The sequence below is a fragment of the Anopheles ziemanni genome, chromosome 3, assembly GCF_943734765.1.
Source record: "Anopheles ziemanni chromosome 3, idAnoZiCoDA_A2_x.2, whole genome shotgun sequence".
Lineage (NCBI taxonomy): Eukaryota > Metazoa > Arthropoda > Insecta > Diptera > Culicidae > Anopheles > Anopheles ziemanni.
Window position 1 is genome coordinate 36,403,312 of NC_080706.1, and position 19,461 is coordinate 36,422,772.

Here is a 19,461-nt window from a genome sequence, read left to right on the forward strand (position 1 = left end):
TTTTAATATTTTATTTATGTGGTAGCGCTTACGAGCTAAAGATCGCCAGAAGCTTTATGATTAGCATAAAGAACAGTATCAAACTAACGATTAAAGAAGGCCTTAATATTTCATTCATCTACCTCTCGTAGCTTAACTCCTCCCTAAATTGACATAGCTTTCCTGACTTCCTCTTTTCACAGCAGAAGCAATAGAAAGCCCAACGCTTAACTCGGATTGACCCAACAAAAATACCCCAACAGTCAAACTCGATGGATTTCAGGACGAAACCACCTGCCAGAGCGATTTGAAATCGATTCATTTCCTGTTCCTGTTAAGTGGAGGCTACAAGTGCTGGCACTACTAATTGAAGCGATTTAAAAATCAATCCTAACCGAGCGGATTCAGAACTCGGATGAGAGCTAAAAAAACGAGGCACAGAAACGCAACCAAATGCCCCCGTTTGTGATAAAAGCACTGAACTGCCAATGGTCATAAATCCTGCCTGTTGCCAGGACCAACCCAAATGGCCTGTACCATATATCGAGTGAGGAATTGAAAGGCTGCTGCCACCGGGAAATTTAGGCGCCCCCGAGTCGACGGATAAAGGCACTTGGCGACACCTGATACACCTTTAGCCAACCACCGTGTTGCGACTGCTGCCAAGTTCCTGTGCCAGGTGGTGCAGAATCACAAACGAAGGTTTTAGCACCGTAGCACCCGAAACGGCTGAACGACGTCAGCGGCTGGTAATGAGTGAACAAACGGGGCAATTACGGAATTACTGAGAGTCGATCGCGTCGTCGTAATTGAGTTACGGACCGATTACGGAGTTTTGCACCAAAGTTGGCAAACGTAGTTGGCAAGCGGGCAGCAATTAGAATAAAGCCAGCTCGCGGCACAGAACATTTCGAGCCCCCACCAGGACGACCCACCGGCCACCAGCACTGTTGTTCGCTTCCGATGAAGTTCCAGAAAAGCGCGTGAAATGTGTAATCGCTTAGCGTGGCGAACAGTTTCGAGTGGCGTTGCGTTCAACGATGTATTTTGTTATGGATTTGTATCTCATCGTTTTGTGTCTGCTGGTGATTTACATTAAAGGTAAAGCTTTAGCGCGTACCTCAGCGCCCAGTGTCGAGTAACCATCCCCTGCTTTTTTGCTTGCGTTTCATCCGGTTTTGTTTCCACGAACTCTTGCAGATAGCATCCAAGGACCGCACGAGAAAAGGCTGTTGAACAACCTGCTGCAAACGTACAACACGCTCGAACGCCCGGTCGCCAACGAGTCCGACCCGCTGGAAGTGAAGTTCGGCCTGACGCTGCAGCAGATAATCGATGTTGTGAGTATGCCGCGTCCACTGCTTGGATGTAGTGTGTTTGCTTTGGATTGGTTTTCCGTCTTGATTTTCCGATTTGGTTTTTGGATTCGGTTTTTTCTTTTTCCATTTTTTTCGGTTTTTGGTCAAGAACCGAGGATCGCTCGGTCACTCGTCCGTATCCTTCCTACAACCCCCAACCCCCACACCCGTGGCGTGGATCACCCAGCGTCCCCGTGAGGGAACTTGTTTTTTACGTTTAGATTTACCGTCCCTACCCATGCCGGGGTTCCGGACTCGGTCCCTGCGGTAGCGTGAAAGTGATAATAAAGTACCCTATTGAAACTATTCTAGGACGAAAAAAATCAGATACTCACTACCAACGCGTGGTTGAATTTGGTAAGTGGCATGTACCCGGCGCAGCGACACACTTCTTCTCAGCATATCGTCGTTACCTCAGGTTTTGGGTTGAGCGTGTGCAGATCGTGCGGCACCTTGTATCCTGATGATGAAGCCTATATTTATGAACAGTTACGTTGCCCCCACCTCGAGCCGTACGTGTGTATGTATGTGCGTTGAAAGGATGATTTCTTCGGACACCCAGGATACAAAGCCATATGTACGCTTCTTTTCTTCTCTATCGCTGTCCCTTCGCTCTGGCACTGTTCTTTGTCGAACCGTATTTATAACACCTGGTGGGAGATTCCTAAGGATCGAAGCAAAAATGTAAACTAAACTAAATTGGCTCTTTTTAAAACACTTTCTCGAGATCACCTTTCGCAAAGCTATCCTTTCTCTTCCAACTGTCTATGAACAATAAGACAAAACTCACCCAGCTATACTGAACAAATCCAAACACCAGTGCCTCCTATGCAACAACACACCATTCAAATGGCAGAAATCATCTTTTCAACGCGAGGCGAGAACATGCAAGAGTGGTTTACTAATGACCAAATAATTTGCGCAACGCATTTTGCTATGAACTAACTGTCGTGTCTTTCTGGACCTTTTTTACTCACTGTGTGTATTTGTAATTTGTGGAAAAAGCAACTTATTAATAGCAAAATCAAAAACAAAAAATAATTGAAGGCTTAACTTAAATCAACATCATCCCGGTGCGGGCGGCTCTAATGTCATCTGCGCGATGATTCCACACTAACGCTGGCGCTAAAACGCTTAAACAAAACTAAACCAAATCAAAACGTAGCCAACCAAACCGTTCTAAAACGAAACTAACAACGCTAAATTAAATCCTCAACTTAAACACTAATGCTAAAGAAGAACTAAACAACATTCCAAGTGCTGTAATCGATTGATTTGTTAGACTACGGCATCTGTTTATGTCGCTTATAAATGGGTACATGTCATAATCATAGATTTATCGTATATAATTCCGTTATGTTTCATTCAAAGTGACGGCTGTTTCTTTGTGTATTTAAAGTTATCATCTTAAAAATCCATAACTGCATGACGTTTAAAAATCTAAGGAAAACACCTATATATGATTTAGGGATAAAACGTGTTTCACAGTGCAAAACTCACCGGCATTAGCGTCCTTAGAGTTTCAGTTCGATAATCCCCTCCTCCCCACCAACCGTTATTCTTTATCACCTTGTACCACCACGTTGTTCGACCGCTAACGCAATCATGTTTCAAGCGATTCAAACTCGATGTGCTCATCCGTTGCTGGAAAGCGTATAGTTTCTCGATGCTCTTTCTTTCTTTCTTTCTTTCTTACTTTTTAAATACAATTTATACTCCACTTTTCTTTGTCATTCTTCAATTGTTCTTGTATACACTTTCGTCCTTCCTTCCTGCCGATTGATTTGTACGCACCGTCGGCGTTTCGTTTATCGGTTTCTTACGCAATAGATTTGTTTCTTTTGATTTAATCCTTTCATTTCTGCAAATTGATGATTGTAGGACGAGAAGAATCAACTTTTAATAACAAACATATGGCTGTCGTTGGTAAGTTACACAACTCCACGGTAAAGTTGCATGCTTTAAACTGAAATATGAATAAATAAATCACAAACTACCTCTAACTGCCACCTGTATTAGACCCTAAGGCTTAGGACTGTTGGATATATTGCATTGGATTCACACCACCAGTTGTGCCGTCATCATATTGGTCGGCAGGTTTTTGCGCCGATCGTTTTTCATTTTTGGTTTTTTGACAATCTTCAACAGCTTCCTAGGCATTGCTGCAAACCTTCTATCTCCCCTAGAGCGTGTATCGGTTCACTTATGTCTAGAGTTGGTTGGAAACTGTGTACAAACTATACTTATTTAGATACTCTCGAATGGTATTAGTATCTCTAGAGGTATGTTTTATCTCAAAAACCACACCATCACACAAGCAAGTTTGACACGTTTTGAAATTTTTTGCGAAGGATTCAATTGTATTTTGGGTAAACTTCATTTGTAAAATACTCTCCGTCTTCTGTAGATTTCTCTCTTCTTGGGTATTACTATGCATTTAAATTATCGCGGTTGATGAGGAGCGCCCGATACTACAAAAAAGTGCTTTCATGATACATGAAGTAGTTATCTGACTGTTTAATTTACCAAAATGTATTTTTACTCCTGCTAATGATGTTAAAAAATGTACTGCAGCTGATATCTAGTTCATTTTGTGGCAAAAGTTGGTGAGCAAAATGCAGCCATTTAAAAACTCCTACCTATCGAATAATCGTAAAAGAATTGAGGCTGACAATAAACGATAATAATGAAATAACCACATAAATTACTACAACGCCTAAGTACTTACTATATTTACCTTTCGATATCATTATATGCATGGTGTTTATTGCTTGTAGAATATTGATTCTTCTAACTGCCTTTGATAAGTCTGAACCGTTTCTTTTAAATGTCTGTTAAACACTCGTAGTACTAGTCCTCTAGTAAGTCAGTAGCAGTTTGACCACGATAAACTCATATTCCATTTGCGCTGCATGTTTCGATACGCTAAACGAACCCCAATGCTACACCGCTTACCGTAAATGTTCATAAATATGGTTACCGCAACGGCTTCATATCATAAGTAGACTCCAACAGTCTCATGCAACCATCATTGGTGGGGCTCATTGATCGATAGCGCGTGCCGACGAGCGCGGTTGCGCGCCGCTAAAATAGCGATGATTCAATTTGGCCAATGCATTATAGGAATGGAACGATTACAACCTGCGTTGGAACGACTCCGAGTACGGTGGGGTGCGGGACCTGCGGATCACCCCGAACAAGCTCTGGAAGCCGGACGTGCTGATGTACAACAGGTAAGGGGCTGGCAGGCGGCCAGCGGCTGAAATTGGAGTCATTATGATCGAGTGGTTTTTTGGCTCGCTCTCTTCCCCGTCGTTGTGCAGTGCTGATGAAGGATTCGATGGAACATATCATACGAACATCGTCGTGAAGAACAATGGCAGCTGCTTATATGTTCCACCCGGCATTTTCAAGAGCACGTGCAAAATCGACATCACGTGGTTCCCGTTTGACGACCAGCACTGCGAGATGAAGTTCGGCAGTTGGACGTACGATGGCAACCAGGTATGTAGAGTGAAGGTGTGTCGGCCTGAACAGACTTTAATACGCGTACATTTTCCTTCCCTCAGCTTGATCTTGTACTCAATTCGGACGACGGCGGAGATCTCTCAGATTTCATAACGAACGGCGAGTGGTATCTTATAGGTATGTTTCCCGGTTTCACCAATCGAAAAAGGCACTCTTTGGAGCCCAATTGGGATTCTCACTAATCAAACCATTTCTTCATCCCAACCCTGCAGGAATGCCCGGAAAGAAAAATACAATAACATATCAGTGTTGTCCTGAGCCGTACGTTGACATAACGTTCACGATACAGATTCGAAGAAGAACGCTTTACTACTTCTTCAATTTGATAGTTCCATGCGTCTTAATTTCTTCGATGGCCCTGCTGGGATTTACGCTTCCGCCTGATTCGGGTGAAAAATTGACTCTAGGTAAGTAGTGATCATTGGACGACGATTTGTGTTTCTGGATGCTTTCGTTCCATCCAAACAAAAACCTGCGAACCTGGATATATCCATATTCAAGGTATTATATCGACGGCAGCTATAGCTGTCTGCAACGAGGTCAAAATGCATAGCCAAAAAACTTGAGCTACTGCTCATTTCATTACACCATCGGTGATCGTTGTAACATTTTGTCCACTCATATCATATACTGAAATACGCGACTGCGTACAGGTGAAAAATGATTGTTCCAAACGATTCATTCCACATCTCCGTGTGGTTGCTGGTCCGCCCGGTGTTCGTCGCAAACCAGTCTACGCGAGTTCTACTAAACCCCTTCACTCTCATTTCAGGTGTAACTATACTGCTATCACTCACTGTATTCCTTAATTTAGTCGCGGAGACGTTACCTCAAGTATCCGATGCAATTCCGTTACTAGGTTAGAATTGAATTGAAATGTTAGGCATTTTATTCCGTTTTTCTTTTCTTTTTTATCCTCCAAATTTTCCGATGAATGATTAGCTGTTGTCCCGATAACTGTAACTGTGTACTTGTGTGTGAATGCTTGGCTTTGTCACCTAGGTTGAAATCGATAAGTTTCGTTTCCGATCTCGGTTTCGTTGATATTTGTCTCTCCGTGATCGTCCAAATTTCACCCTAGAAAACAATTAGCAATCGTTTTCTGTCTCGTGATGTCCTTACAATTGTAGCTGAGTCAACCAGTGTGTGTTTAGAGTCTTAGGAAAGATATAATAACAGAACGAATAGACATGAATCACAGAAATAACAAAATCCCTTGAAATTATGTCTCCAAATCATCCAATACTTACATATTTTTGCGTTGATTGCGACTTCTAAGTGCTTCCGATTGCATTATTAATTAATTTTAAAATCTGAATGGAATATTCTTTAAATCACTCCCTTATCAAACATAAGATATTGATCTATACTATAAATGGTGGACGTGTTTCTAAATATTTCTTAATGTCATTTGAAACTAACATCAACCTATGCTAAGCATTTTCAAAGCATGCATTCTATCCTATTTCCTAATATATTAGTGATGGATATTTTCGTAACTTTTTAAAACAAATTTTTTACTTTTCTTTACTAAGCCTAGAATGTTTCATCTTTTTTGTTGATGTTCATCTCTTTCTCTGTTTTCATCTTCCATACCAAATTGCATGAATTGACATAATCCAATGTCGTTTAAACATAAGACAATGAAGTTAATATGTTATTTTTCCTTTGAAATTGAATGAATTTATTTCTGCAGTCGTACATGCCATTTTCATACATGCCCTTTTAATTTCCAAATAGCATATCTACTTTTCCCATCACATTATTTTTTGTCAGCAGAAACCGCTGGAGCATTCTTGTTGTTGCCTTCTTGCTGAACGATTTTGTCATTTTGTAACAATTGAATGTTTTTCCATGCAGTTTTGGTTTGTTTTTTAAATGGCATGATTTATTTCCAAAACAAAACAAAAAAGCACTACGAACTGTACACATTTTTCTTCGTTGAGCAAACACGACAGAGTACGTGATTATTATTTAGGATTGTATGATTGTTTTATTTGTCTGCGTGTAGTTCTTCGATAGAATGCTTTATTATTTAATTCTCCAAATTTCTATTTCAAATGACATTCTAGAAAGGGGAAAACCTAAACTATCCCAAAATCTTCACGTTTTAAACGTTATTACAAACGCGAAACCATGATTTTCCTTGTTTAGGCGCAAAAACCCAAACATTTTCTATGATTTGTAACAGTTTGCATCATTGGTTGTCTTTTCTTTCTTTCCGAAATATACAATATTTGGCTCCCCCTTGGACCCGATCGCTAGTTCAAATCGTCGATTGAGAAAGGATCTGTTAAAGTGCACTAAGAAGTGCCCATAATATAGGGCAATAACGTAACGCGACAAACTGAGCTACAATCACACGTCGTATTGGGGGCCGACCTTACCGAAGCAAATGTCTGGTTTCCTCGTTACTGGAAAAGCTGTGTCAATGGTTTTGATTGTGTTTTTCTTGTTATATTTTACAGGACTTACTATACTGGTATCACAAACTGTGTTTTCATTATTAGTGGGACATGTTATTACGAAAACGAGCGAAGCAGTCCCTTTGCTAGGTATAGCCAAGATTGTAGTAAAACCTTTACGAAACCCAAAAACAAAATATCGCCCAATGTAAACCAGTACTAATAACATGTATTCCAACAGAGCTCACTAAATGATGCGTTGAATGAAACCACTCATTCACGGCTAACGGCGGCGCAATTTAAAGCTTTTCGACTTAAACCGAATTGTACCCACTATACATAACGCTAAACGAATTACTCTAACCTAATTGTAGCTCGAGGTACTAAACAAACCCCAACCAAATTTGCGTACAGCATCCGCGATGGAGCGAAAGCGAAAAACAAAACTAAACTACCAGACTCTCAACACCTTCTCAAATTTTCCAAACCTCTTTAAACTCTAAGTGCGCCACTAACTCTTGTGGATGCTACCAGATGATGTACTTCTGCATGGTTTGTTTTCTATTAACTTTTGGTTTACGTTCGCTTTTTCTTTGCTCACCGTATTCCGTTGAAGTTCCTCGTAATTTCCTAGCGTGTATCCCGGATAGAAGTGGTACAAATTGCACAGAACACAATTCAATACACCCGAACTACTTGCGAAGCTCCACGATATAAGTACCGTTGTGGATAAACTTGTAAACACTTCTCTGTTACTGCTCTGATCTTTGTTGAGTATACACAGTTTCTACAACCTCTATAAGGCAGGTAGCACCTACTTTAAACTTAGTCAATGTGACGTGGTCGCTCTCAGCACCATTGCCAGCTAGTATAGTGATGATTATTTTAGAGAGAAAAAATCAGCTACATTTCAGTTAAGCTTTAAATAGAGACTTAGGGCGAATCGTTCTTTAAACAAGAAATTTAGAGCAACCTTATTCTTATCAATATTGGTTAAGCTAGTAGATATATTTTTGAGCATATAACCTATGCACGGAGAGATAATGTAGCGCTCCCTTATTTTTCTCTACTGTCCTTTTGACTTGGCTTGTACAATTGTTGTTTGGTTTTCTCATTTTTTGCTATGTTGTGTATTAATTTGGAAGTGTACTGTCGGTGGTAACACTAAGCTTGTTACCATCAGCATTTTTAACTACTGCTGATGTTTAAGTTCGATGCTTTCAGCTGAAACGGGCCGGTTTAATTATCTTCGGTAAATCTTCTAAAACTCTTCTATTATCGTTTGTCCTGTGAATAGAGTAATCGTTTCTTCATTTATTTGAAACGCGCTACGTTAAACAATCTGGTAACTGCATGTTCAGCTAGAATTTATACTACTGATACGATATTAATAGTACCTCAGTTTACAGAGTAAACAATCGCCAGCTCGAGCCTTTTGAGTACATACATAGAAGCCTCCTCGTGTCCCGCTAATGATGAAAACACATGAAAACATGCTGCCAGTTAGTCAGATTTGATACACGATATGCACACTGCTGATAAACTGTTTTGCTATACATCATACGTAACGTTATTGTTAGTTTTATTTCTATAACATCTGTGTCATCAGATGAATAAATGAAAGATACATTAATTCTCATGATCGTGAGAGTCAAGGATCGCAATAGTTGACTATGCAAATGAAGGAAGACAATTGCTACCTTGTTTTATAGTCTCAGTTTTCTGTCCACGTTCCCTATTGACATGTTTGTATACATCAACATTATTTACATGGTTTAGTTTCGCCTCTGCATGGTTTCGATTGTTGGAACTACCTCATAGAATTCAAGAGATTGAAAGCTCCCTGCATGTTTCTAAAACACTAAATCCATTTAGTATATGTTCCGCATCGTTGTGCTGTATTGATTATTGTGTTTCGCTTCATTTAGCATGTCCAAATTACGTTGAGCTCTATCTCTTTTAACAAACATCTTCATCCGCTGGGTTTTTCATTTTAGTAATGTTTTTTTACGCTCTCCTTGCAATCAAACTTCTTCATTTCACAGGAACGTACTTCAACTGCATAATGTTTATGGTAGCTTCGTCGGTCGTGCTGACGGTTGTTGTACTCAACTACCATCATCGGACTGCTGATATCCACGAGATGCCTCCATGGGTGAGTGTTAAAACGGTCTTGCTTTTCAGGACATTTTAACGATGACGAACCCACTCACTCGCCGGTTCTAGATCAAATCGGTCTTTCTGCAATGGCTACCGTGGATACTACGGATGGGGCGTCCCGGGAGGAAGATCACCCGTAAAACCATTATCCTGAGCAATCGCATGAAGGAGCTCGAGCTGAAGGAGCGCTCCTCGAAGTCGCTCTTGGCGAATGTGCTGGACATCGACGACGATTTCCGGCATCCCTGCTCCGGCATATCCGGCTCGACCACCGCGATAGGTGGCTCCGTGTAAGTATCTTTGCTGGCCGTAGGAGTTGGATTGCGAAAGCTCACCGAATATAGCCAAGCAACATCACTTCATTTAATATCTCCCCTCGCCCGTTCCAGTTTCACGCGTCTTACTACGGTCGAAGAGCAGAACGCCAACTCGGGCTGTACGCATAAGGATTTGCACCACATACTGAAGGAATTGCAGTTCATCACCAACCGTATGAAGAAGGCGGACGAGGAAGCGGAATTGATCAGTGACTGGAAGTTCGCGGCGATGGTTGTTGATAGGTAAGATTCGTTCTCAGTCCTGTCACGGGGTTTTCTTGTTGTGATCCAAAAACAAATTTTAACCCCACACTTTTATGCCAACAGATTTTGCCTTTTCGTGTTTACTCTATTCACAATAATTGCGACCGTCACTGTGCTTCTATCAGCTCCTCATATAATAGTGCAATAACCAGACGACAGCTTCCGCTAAACGTTAAACCCAACGCGCACACGTGGTGTTGAGTTTCGTATAGACAAGCTGATAAAAATACAAACCAGAAAACGTATATATATAATACAAATATCTATATATATATATACACACAAACCTATATATATAAATATATATTTTATACACATAAGTAGCATCGTGAACAAATAGTAGCAGTGATTCTAGATAAAACAAAAGATGGAACAGATGGATTTTAATCGACTACAATTACCATACGACGACACAGACTCGTCGGTTTGCACGTTCACACAATGTTCAACGAGAAGACGGTAAAAGTCGGGCCGGATAGAAGCACCGGAAAGGATCGCATCCCTACGCCAGTGTACGTAGCGTGGAAAGCACTAGCGCGACCAAACGTACTAAGCGTGCGTAAACCGGCTGGATCCCGGTGTCGGCTCCGGTACGACTTGGCTGCGCAGGAATTGAGCTGGAAGCCGGTGAAGTTGTTCCTACGACTTTTCCTTTTTCGCACCGGGACATTGCGGTGAGTGTATTATTTCACTTTTGCGTTTCGCTCCCTCGTTACGCGGACCACAGTCACGTGCATCGCAGACGTGTTTGTTTGGCGGCGGTAGGACCAGCAATAATGATCGTCGGGAATGAAAACACAAATGCTTCAAAGAGCTACAACTTTGCGCTCTTGTGCGTGTTAAAATCTAATCGCACTGCCACGAACATCCGCACACAGCTGCATGGCAAAGATTTAAAAAAAATGAAAAATTTTATTAAAAAGATTCGTACAAACAAAACATTCCAACAGTACGATCTCAGATGGTTACAAGAAACAAAACAAAGAACAAAAATCGAGGGCTAAACGTGGTCGCCAAGGCGCGAACTTCAAACTATGAAATAAAAAAAGCAAAACCAATAAATGGCACAATCCTACGATGAATCAATACCACCAAAATACAAGCGGATGCGCGCAATGTGACGGAGCAACAGGGACAAATTTGAAAAAAAGTAATAGTGAAACCAAAACAAAAAAAAATATTTCAGATGGAATAGTGAAATCGAAAAAAGCTATATATTTAATCAAGCATCTTGATTTGATACGAGAACGCTGTTTGATACTGTAGTGTTGTATTTTTGGAAATAGTATACTAAGTGTACTGCAGAAAATCGAGCGACTTGATTAAAGTACTTTTATATTGAAGACTACTCATCTATATGTAGATGGCGTAATGGTAAATTATTTTAATTGTGTTTTACGCAAATAACAATACTTACCATGATAAGCAAAATGCAAAAACAAAAATCGTTGCTAGATCGCGAGTAAGTGAACGATCACGTTCTGTGTATCGGTGATTTGCGTGAAGCAAAACGCATATGTTAAATATATGCGACACGGTTAAAGCCACTGTCTTAACTCGAAATACTTAGGAAAAGTTCTTACACGGTGGGACTGCAAAACCTAAAACTCACGTCTCTCTTATTAGAAGAAGTAAATCGAATAGGTGCAACAGATAAATAGAAAAAAAAACTATTATTCATCTAAAAGGAATAACGAAAATAATAATTTAAAAATTACGATTTTTCCGTAACGGAGGATGCACGCAAATGCAAATGCGCAATGTGCAAGCGAATGTTATTAAGAAACGAAAAAAATAGACAAAGCAAACATCAAACTGCACTACACAGTCATTCTTTCTAGTGCTATAGCAAGTTATGCGTGCGCGTTATTGAGTAGCCAAATAAGATTATCAAAAAAAAAGAACAAAAAAAACGTGCAGAATCCGATGCAGCTTAGTGATAGGTTTCAGATAACGTACGACAAAGGTTTAGCCATCTGAACTGATGCCATACTCACGCGAAACTCACTGGGTGGTAACAATCAGCCGCCCACGACATGACAGTGCTGCTATAAATTAAAAAAAAATATAAGGACAGCAAATTATACATATATAAATATTACCGCGAGCGAAACTACTTACAACATTGAACGCATAGCTAATGAGGGCAACCAGAAGCTCGAGACAGATGCTATAAACGTTATTGACAATTACGCCATAATGGATCGGATGCCGATTCTAGTTGAGTTTATCGTGCGCAACCCAATTCGCCAGCGTCGAGTTTGTTAATGAGTAATGGTACACGAGAAGTTGCAACTAGATGTTGTTGAATGATAGATGCATATATAGTATAATACGAAATACGGTCGGTGAACGCTTTCGTTCGTTGTTCGGTGGGTTTTTGGATTGTTTTGTTGGTACTACTACTACTACTACTACTACTACGACCACTACTAACTGGTGACAGTACCAGGTACAGGCTATATTGACTGTTGCTGCTACTACTAGTAAAGTTCCACAACTATCATTACTATTACTGCTGCACTACTATTACTGCTACTAAAACTAATACTACTACTATGGCCACTACTACTGCTACTACTACTATTGCTGTTGTTAGCAAAACACTGGTTTTCTTCCACCCCAAGTCCACGCTGTCCTACTAGACCGAGGTGCGTCAGCCCCGATAGCGCAATGTAGCCGGTAGATCGAATCGAACTACGTATACTACGCACTACTTTACACAATAAGCGAGCGTCTCAATCAAAATAGCAACTATATTCGAGCAGCGGCCGGCACGATAAGCGAGGTTGATAGGTCTTTAATATTTTTATACAATATAGAATCGAATTTATGCTATGTTCCTTGCCAAAAGGTGTACACGTTTTGGTAATGTTCGAGTTTACTATTGTTTGTGTGTGAGTGTGTGTGATTGCAGTGACACTAAGTGCACATTGTACCGAGTCACACTTAGCATACACACGTAACATCATCGCATACTTACTCTCACACTTTAAAAGAATATATAATAAAAACAAAACCCACCAACGGCGCACGACGCAAAGGATTAATCATTTTGTACTAGCATTTACTAAGTCACGTAGCTACTACTTATTCGGTCGAGTACACTGATCTACTATGACGTGGCTACTCCTACTACCGCTACCGCCCACCACCGGTAGTGTGTATGCGCTATCGCACTGCAGTTCGCAGTGTCGGTCGACTAGGATGAAAAAGGCTATCGAGGGTTGGTTCCCATATTTGCTTTCCGCCTACCCACAGTAGTAGCTCCTTCACCCACACGGTTCCCCGCATAGGGGTGAAAATCAAAACAGAGACAGCAAAATTAATTAAAAAACTGGAATACACACACACACACACACACATTCACACGGAGCATTATATTACATATGATTGCCGGCATTTGTAATATGCACTAATTAATAAGTCTTCGAATGGGCAAAAGGATTTCGAAGAGAATTATTGGATCGCTCTATACTTATACATGCAAAGGAAAATGAATATATATATACATGCATAGACTTATATGTATATAATCGAGTTATAAATAGGGACATATATATATATATATGTATACATAATATATTAATTTACGTTACTTGTGATTATCACCAGAGAGAATAGTGAAAGAGTTTAATTTAAGCGTATCAAATGGTTGCAGCACATATTAGGCGCGTTTCAAAAACTAGAACCGCAATCTGATGGCATATGGAGGGTGTGTGTTTGTGTGTATATGTTTACGTATCATACGTATCTAGCATATGCAGCAAGCACCCCGTTATGGTTGGAAATATTATTGACTTATCGGTTACTTAATTGCCTTCCTTATCTCAGTTATTCACTAGACAGATGCTAATAAATTTGCTCAAGAACAAAAACATAGAAAAAAAGCACAGCACTGTAACAGCCACGTTAAAGGATTCAGACTATCCAGCGTAACAATAGCACAGACTCATACAAAGAATTACCATTCCTCTGACACAAGCACAGCACATGGCAGCATACTCCGTCATAGACGGGGATCATATATTAACAGGAGCACGTGGAGCTTGCGATCAAAGTAGGCTTCGATCGAAATAGGCGCAACAACGTTATGATAACCGCACCCGTTCGGGCACGAAATACACTACGAAATGGCGTACAGTTCCATTGACACCATTCGGTACAATTGCAAACCGCAATAGCGCACTATTAGTAGTGAAAGACAGATGATATATAACTGAAAAAGTAAATCAGGTGCCAAAGAGATCCCACACCTATTCTAATCGGAATTATACGAACCACGCGATGCACTGTGTATGCACCATTATTAGTGCGATTACACTACGCTAACGCTACTACCCATTTCACTATCGTTTTTTCGAAGAAAGGAATCGCAAAAAGAGTTAGGACAAAGGGTTTACTTTCGTTCGCGTTGCAGTTTGAAACCAGCGGTTTGTAGCGCCAAAGATATGTGTGCGTGTTTTGTATGTGCGTGCATGTGTGGTATAAATGATGGAGTGCATAAGATCGAGAATGGCGATCGAGTAGAGAAAAGGTACCGAGCATACATTAAACAATCGTGAGAGAACAATACTATGCCCCCGTTGAAACAAAACAAAGCAAAAATAAGGAAAAAACCAGTAAAAGATGTTGATGGTATGATGTGGCATCGAATGTCCACCGCACGAAATTTTACAGTTTACCGTTCATTTTTAAGGAGTTTTTTATTTACCTATTACTAACCTCCGTAGAGGGGACAAAACTGGGAACCGTTTACGTAGAAAGTAAATACTGTTACTATTTGTATTGGCGATATATTTATACGACATTCTACTGTTTACTTATCACTCAATCTTCACTTTGGCACTTTGGGTGTGCTGAGCGACAGAGCAGAGATCATTTCTTTGGGAAATGTTGAATACAAACAAAAAAGAGGAAGGAAAGCGAAAATGACATATTTACGTGCGATTTACACGTCCTTTCCGACACGTGTTATTTCCGTTAGGAAGAGAGATTTCGTTGATGGATATTCCGTGCTACCGTGGCATACGGCTCCATTCCACGACGATGCAACTTACCGATACTGCTGGGCGAGCGGGAACGGCGGCGTAATCTTGATCCGTTAGTATGCGAACGATGAAGCCAACTTTTTTATTGCACTATCCACCGAAGCAGACCGAAGCTAGCCTATGGTTAGTGAACACAGTTACCTAAATCCCCCAAGAACCAAAGAATCGGACACATTCATTTTCGAATGTGAGCCACACGAACCAGAAGTAGCACCGGAAATGATCCGCGTCCGATCGAAATACGGTACACTACTTTCCGCGAACAGTGATCAGCCGGTTGGCCAATCCTAAAAAAAAACGACGCGGCAGCCATGTTTAACACTTACCAACGTAAGCACTAGAAAAATCCATTCGAACGCGTTTGCGTTCTTTGCATTGCTCCTTCCGTTTTGGGATGGAGATCGAACCGTGGATACGCCCCGTATCGCGGGTATCGACGTCGACTATGTTTTGCGGTCCGTATCCGTTTTAGGATACCTGCGTAAAAGATGATACTATAGTAGAGGCTAGTTTGAAGGGATCGTACGTATCCGACAGCGGAAACTGATGGCATTATTGAAGCATACTGTTTCGTCTACTACATGAGCATCACCACCGAATACACCACCAAACAGAATCCCCCTCGGATTTGAAGCTATCTTGCACGACGATCATCTTGGAGGGTGCCCAGTAGGCCTCGGTTCTTCGAGCGTCACGTTGCATTTTACTCAGCAAATGATAGATACTAACTTAAACCTATCCTAACCAGTTCATCAACCAATCTAGAAGATAGTATAGATTTACCATCGAACGATGTTGTGCGAACCGATGGAACATACGTATTTTAGCACCTTTTCGCACCATAAGACTTTTCGATTGTTTACTACATCTCCACCATCAATTTGATCAAACTGGTAAAAAATGGTTGGTAAAGAGAAAAAATATTTACATTGTTTTGTTCAAACATATGTTAAAATCGTAATGCGATACGTCGCCTACCGTTGGCCAAGGTGAGTTGCATCGGAATGAGACCGGGGTCGGGATCCACCTTTAAGAAAACAGGATGAATTTCATAAATTCTTACCAAGCCACATTTAAACAGGAATGCTAGAACGTTCTGCATGTTTTTATTAATAGCCCTGGGCGTGAGTCGGGTACGTCAGTTACAGTCCCTGCAGCATACACCCTTGCAAGTACACGCCCCATCTCCAACGTCAATCCGTTTCCAATCTACCTAAGCACAAGATTACTTTCCTTCGATTGACCAACACCCTCTCCCCAGTTGTATCCTAAAATAATGCAGAATACAAAATCTGCCGTTGCCGTGTTTTGTTAGTATAACTTGTTTTATTATTTTCCCTCCAGTGGGAGAGCTATGCTGAAAAACTGTATCATGACGTTGACAACAATCCAAGAGTATGGAACGAGCGATCTATGTATGCCAAAATGTTTTCAATGAAAATTGCATGACATCAACAACTAAGAAGAGAGAAAAAAAGGGAAAAGTAATTTTTACTAAATATAAGCCTGAAAGTTGAGGGCCTTAATAGTTCAAAATAATTACTAAAAAAGTTGTAAATAAGAATATTTTTAACAAACGCAAGTTTTTACGAAATAATAACTAAAAAGAGAGTCTGTTATCGGCGAGTCAAATTAACAGACGGTGTTTCGTCATATTGACGAGTATTTAAACAAAAAACTGAGATAATTTTAAGATTCTATGCGTAACGAAGGATGAATAAATAGTACGATTTAAACGTAAATTAAACAAACCACACCAGTTAAATAGAAATGAGAACAAAAACAAAGAAAATTAAAAGCATAAAAAACGAACAGATCCAAAAATTCCGTAAAACGCAGCAGAGAATTCAAGTTCAGATCAGACACAACCAAAAACGCAAAAAATAAAACTCGAGAGGGGGCAAGCGATGACCGATTGCAAATTATGGAAGACAATTAGCACGCCACGAAAATAGAACGTTAAAGACAAAAAAGGGCATGATACAACTCGATCGTAGAAGGAAAAACGTGTGTTCCAGTCGACATTGGGCGATAGAAAATATGCAGCATTGAAGATCTAGAGAGGAAGGGAACTTCGCACGAAGCCACAGTGAATCGATGGATATGTAATCATTTTCTTGTATCGCAATACGACAAACCAGATGGGAACTTATAGTTTTGATGTATAATCCGATGATTCTGGGAAAAACGCGGAACTCGAAAACTGTTACACATACGTGTACTAAAGTGAAAGTTTGTGTCTGCATGTGTGTGTGTTTGTATATATACATGTTAACGTTTTATAATAAAATATCCAAATAATAATTGCGAAATTTTAGTGCTTAAGTGTTTGATTCGCCTTGTTTTACCTCTACGTTTTTCTATTGAAAGAAAACTTACTTTTTTGTATAATAGGAACTTATAACTGATGGCGCACATAAAAAAGATTTGAAAACATTAGAATACTCGAACAGCAACTTTAATCGATTTGCCATTTGCATTTTTAAATATCTCTAAATACAGATAAAAACCAGGATTTTCTTATAACTCATATTTTATTCATTTTTTTTTTTAAGTCTTCTTCTTCTTCTTCTTGGCGTAACGACCTTGTTGGTCATGCCTGCCCGTTAAGGGCTTACGAGACTTGTTTTGCCTGTTGTACGTGGATAGTCAGTCCTCTCGTACAGGGGAGGGTCCGGTCTCGGTTGGGATTCGAACCCACGCCGTCGAGGTGGTGAGCCCCGGCTCCGCTCATGGGTCGATTTTCTAACCGGCGCTACCGCTCGGCTGTCGCGGACCCCCGCGAAAAGCCTGCATACGTTAAAAATTGGGGCACTAACATTTAAAATGAAAGGACAATAAGTCCGAATGTTTACGAAATTGGGTTTTTTTCTTACTTTAGCAAAATTTCGGACAGTAAAGGAAAAAGTTAGGAGAAAATTAAATAAATTAAATTTCAAAGGAAACAATAATCTCAGGATAAAACTGTCTTCGGTGATCTTACAGAGAGCTTGCGTTGTGTGGGTTGTTTGTATCGAGTGTAGTCGCCCACTTACGAACCTTCATAAGCAGGCCACGAAAACGCCTTTAGTTTGATAAATACTCAACAGTAAGTCACAAAACAAATATTAGCAAACAGACCTGCTATATGCTGCTGTATGCTCAACTTAAAATCCTTTGGTTTTGGTATCAACGCATCCGATCTGAGCCGCAACTCTACCGACACCGGAGAAAACAACGTCTGATACTTCAACCTAGATTTGAAGTTAAACCGAGATTCCTGTCGGCGGCATGACTATGCTGCCAACGGAGAAAAAATTTAGCAGTAGTCTTTGTGGACGAAGGTTTAGAAAGGCCTACTTCAGGGCAACGGTCATAATGATCGTCTTGGAACGAAACTCATGGAAATCTGATTTCATTACCAATCTCCTCGTCCTTATATACTAAAATCGCTCGTCTTTTCTGATGAGCGTTAGCGATATAGCAGATCACGCGCATCGTGGGAGGGTTACGTAACGATTGATCTTCTAATCCCGTTCCATGATCCTTCTTTCTAAACGTCTAATTTTCTCCTAATGAGAGATTGTTCCCTAGGATAGTTGTGCCTTGCGATTGTAACATCCACTTGAAACTTCCTACATTGAATCTAGCGATCGCATCGCTCTATGTGGACATCTGGATACTATCACTTACGTGTATCATGAGAACAGTGCCATCTGGAGATTGTCAAATTTCGGGCTCACGTTCTCTGCTAGTAATGAATGCGTATTGTTTATGTACAATCTTTCTCTCTGCCGTCTCCTTTCCTTTGGAAGGCTAAGCACAACACACCCTTTCGCATATTTTTAGCAAATCACACCTTGTAACACACAACATTCTTAGACCACACAATGTAACACAATGTACAGTCAGAGAGTTGTTAACGAAAAGCAGAACCCCGAAAGGGAAAAACCAAAAATAGGAAAACCCATGTCACTCTATAATGTTCCAGTCACCCATAGAAGGAAGAATCTTGACACAGGTTACAATATTGCATAACATACACCAAAGTCAAAGTCAACCTAAGCTTAAACTAATGAGTCATAAATAAACACCAAACATAACGCCGACCTTCGAGGCACGCACGGAACATAGGCATGTGTCATACGACACCAAGGGGCATCGTGGGAACCACGGAACGAGCCGAGCGCATGCCGAAGCGACTCATAGCGGAACAAGGAAAGGGAACTTTCTTCAGATATGCTAGGTTCAGGATAACGTCATTGCGTCAGCAGAACACAGCCAGGGTCGGAACTCGCGCCAGCACAGCACTGCTCACATGGCACACCGTTGCCGAAAAACTTTACGTCAGCAGAATGCAGCGCTGGACATGTTGACCAACTTAACCTGGTTACGAGTTGGGTACAGCAGAAGAATTGTT

At 40.6% G+C, this 19,461-nt stretch overlaps 1 protein-coding gene across 5 annotated transcripts; it reads left to right on the forward strand.

Moving 5' to 3' along the window:
* Positions 1 to 188: 188 nt before the first annotated feature.
* Positions 189 to 11,489, forward strand: LOC131284421 (neuronal acetylcholine receptor subunit alpha-7). Of its 5 annotated transcripts, XM_058313276.1 has the most exons (13): positions 189 to 1,080; positions 1,180 to 1,319; positions 1,650 to 1,694; positions 3,219 to 3,263; positions 4,461 to 4,570; positions 4,661 to 4,841; positions 4,907 to 4,982; positions 5,078 to 5,272; positions 5,638 to 5,724; positions 9,316 to 9,425; positions 9,497 to 9,719; positions 9,816 to 9,990; positions 10,075 to 11,489. In XM_058313276.1, the coding sequence occupies exons 1-13, from the start codon at positions 1,020 to 1,022 to the stop codon at positions 10,157 to 10,159; spliced, it is 1,533 nt and encodes a 510-aa protein (XP_058169259.1). In that variant the 5' UTR covers positions 189 to 1,019; the 3' UTR covers positions 10,160 to 11,489. The 5 variants fall into 5 exon arrangements, with proteins under 5 accessions (XP_058169259.1, XP_058169258.1, XP_058169260.1 ...); XM_058313275.1 differs by lacking the exon at positions 3,219 to 3,263 and having other exon boundaries at positions 9,497 to 9,720; positions 9,820 to 9,990; XM_058313277.1 differs by lacking the exon at positions 3,219 to 3,263.
* Positions 11,490 to 19,461: the final 7,972 nt, after the last annotated feature.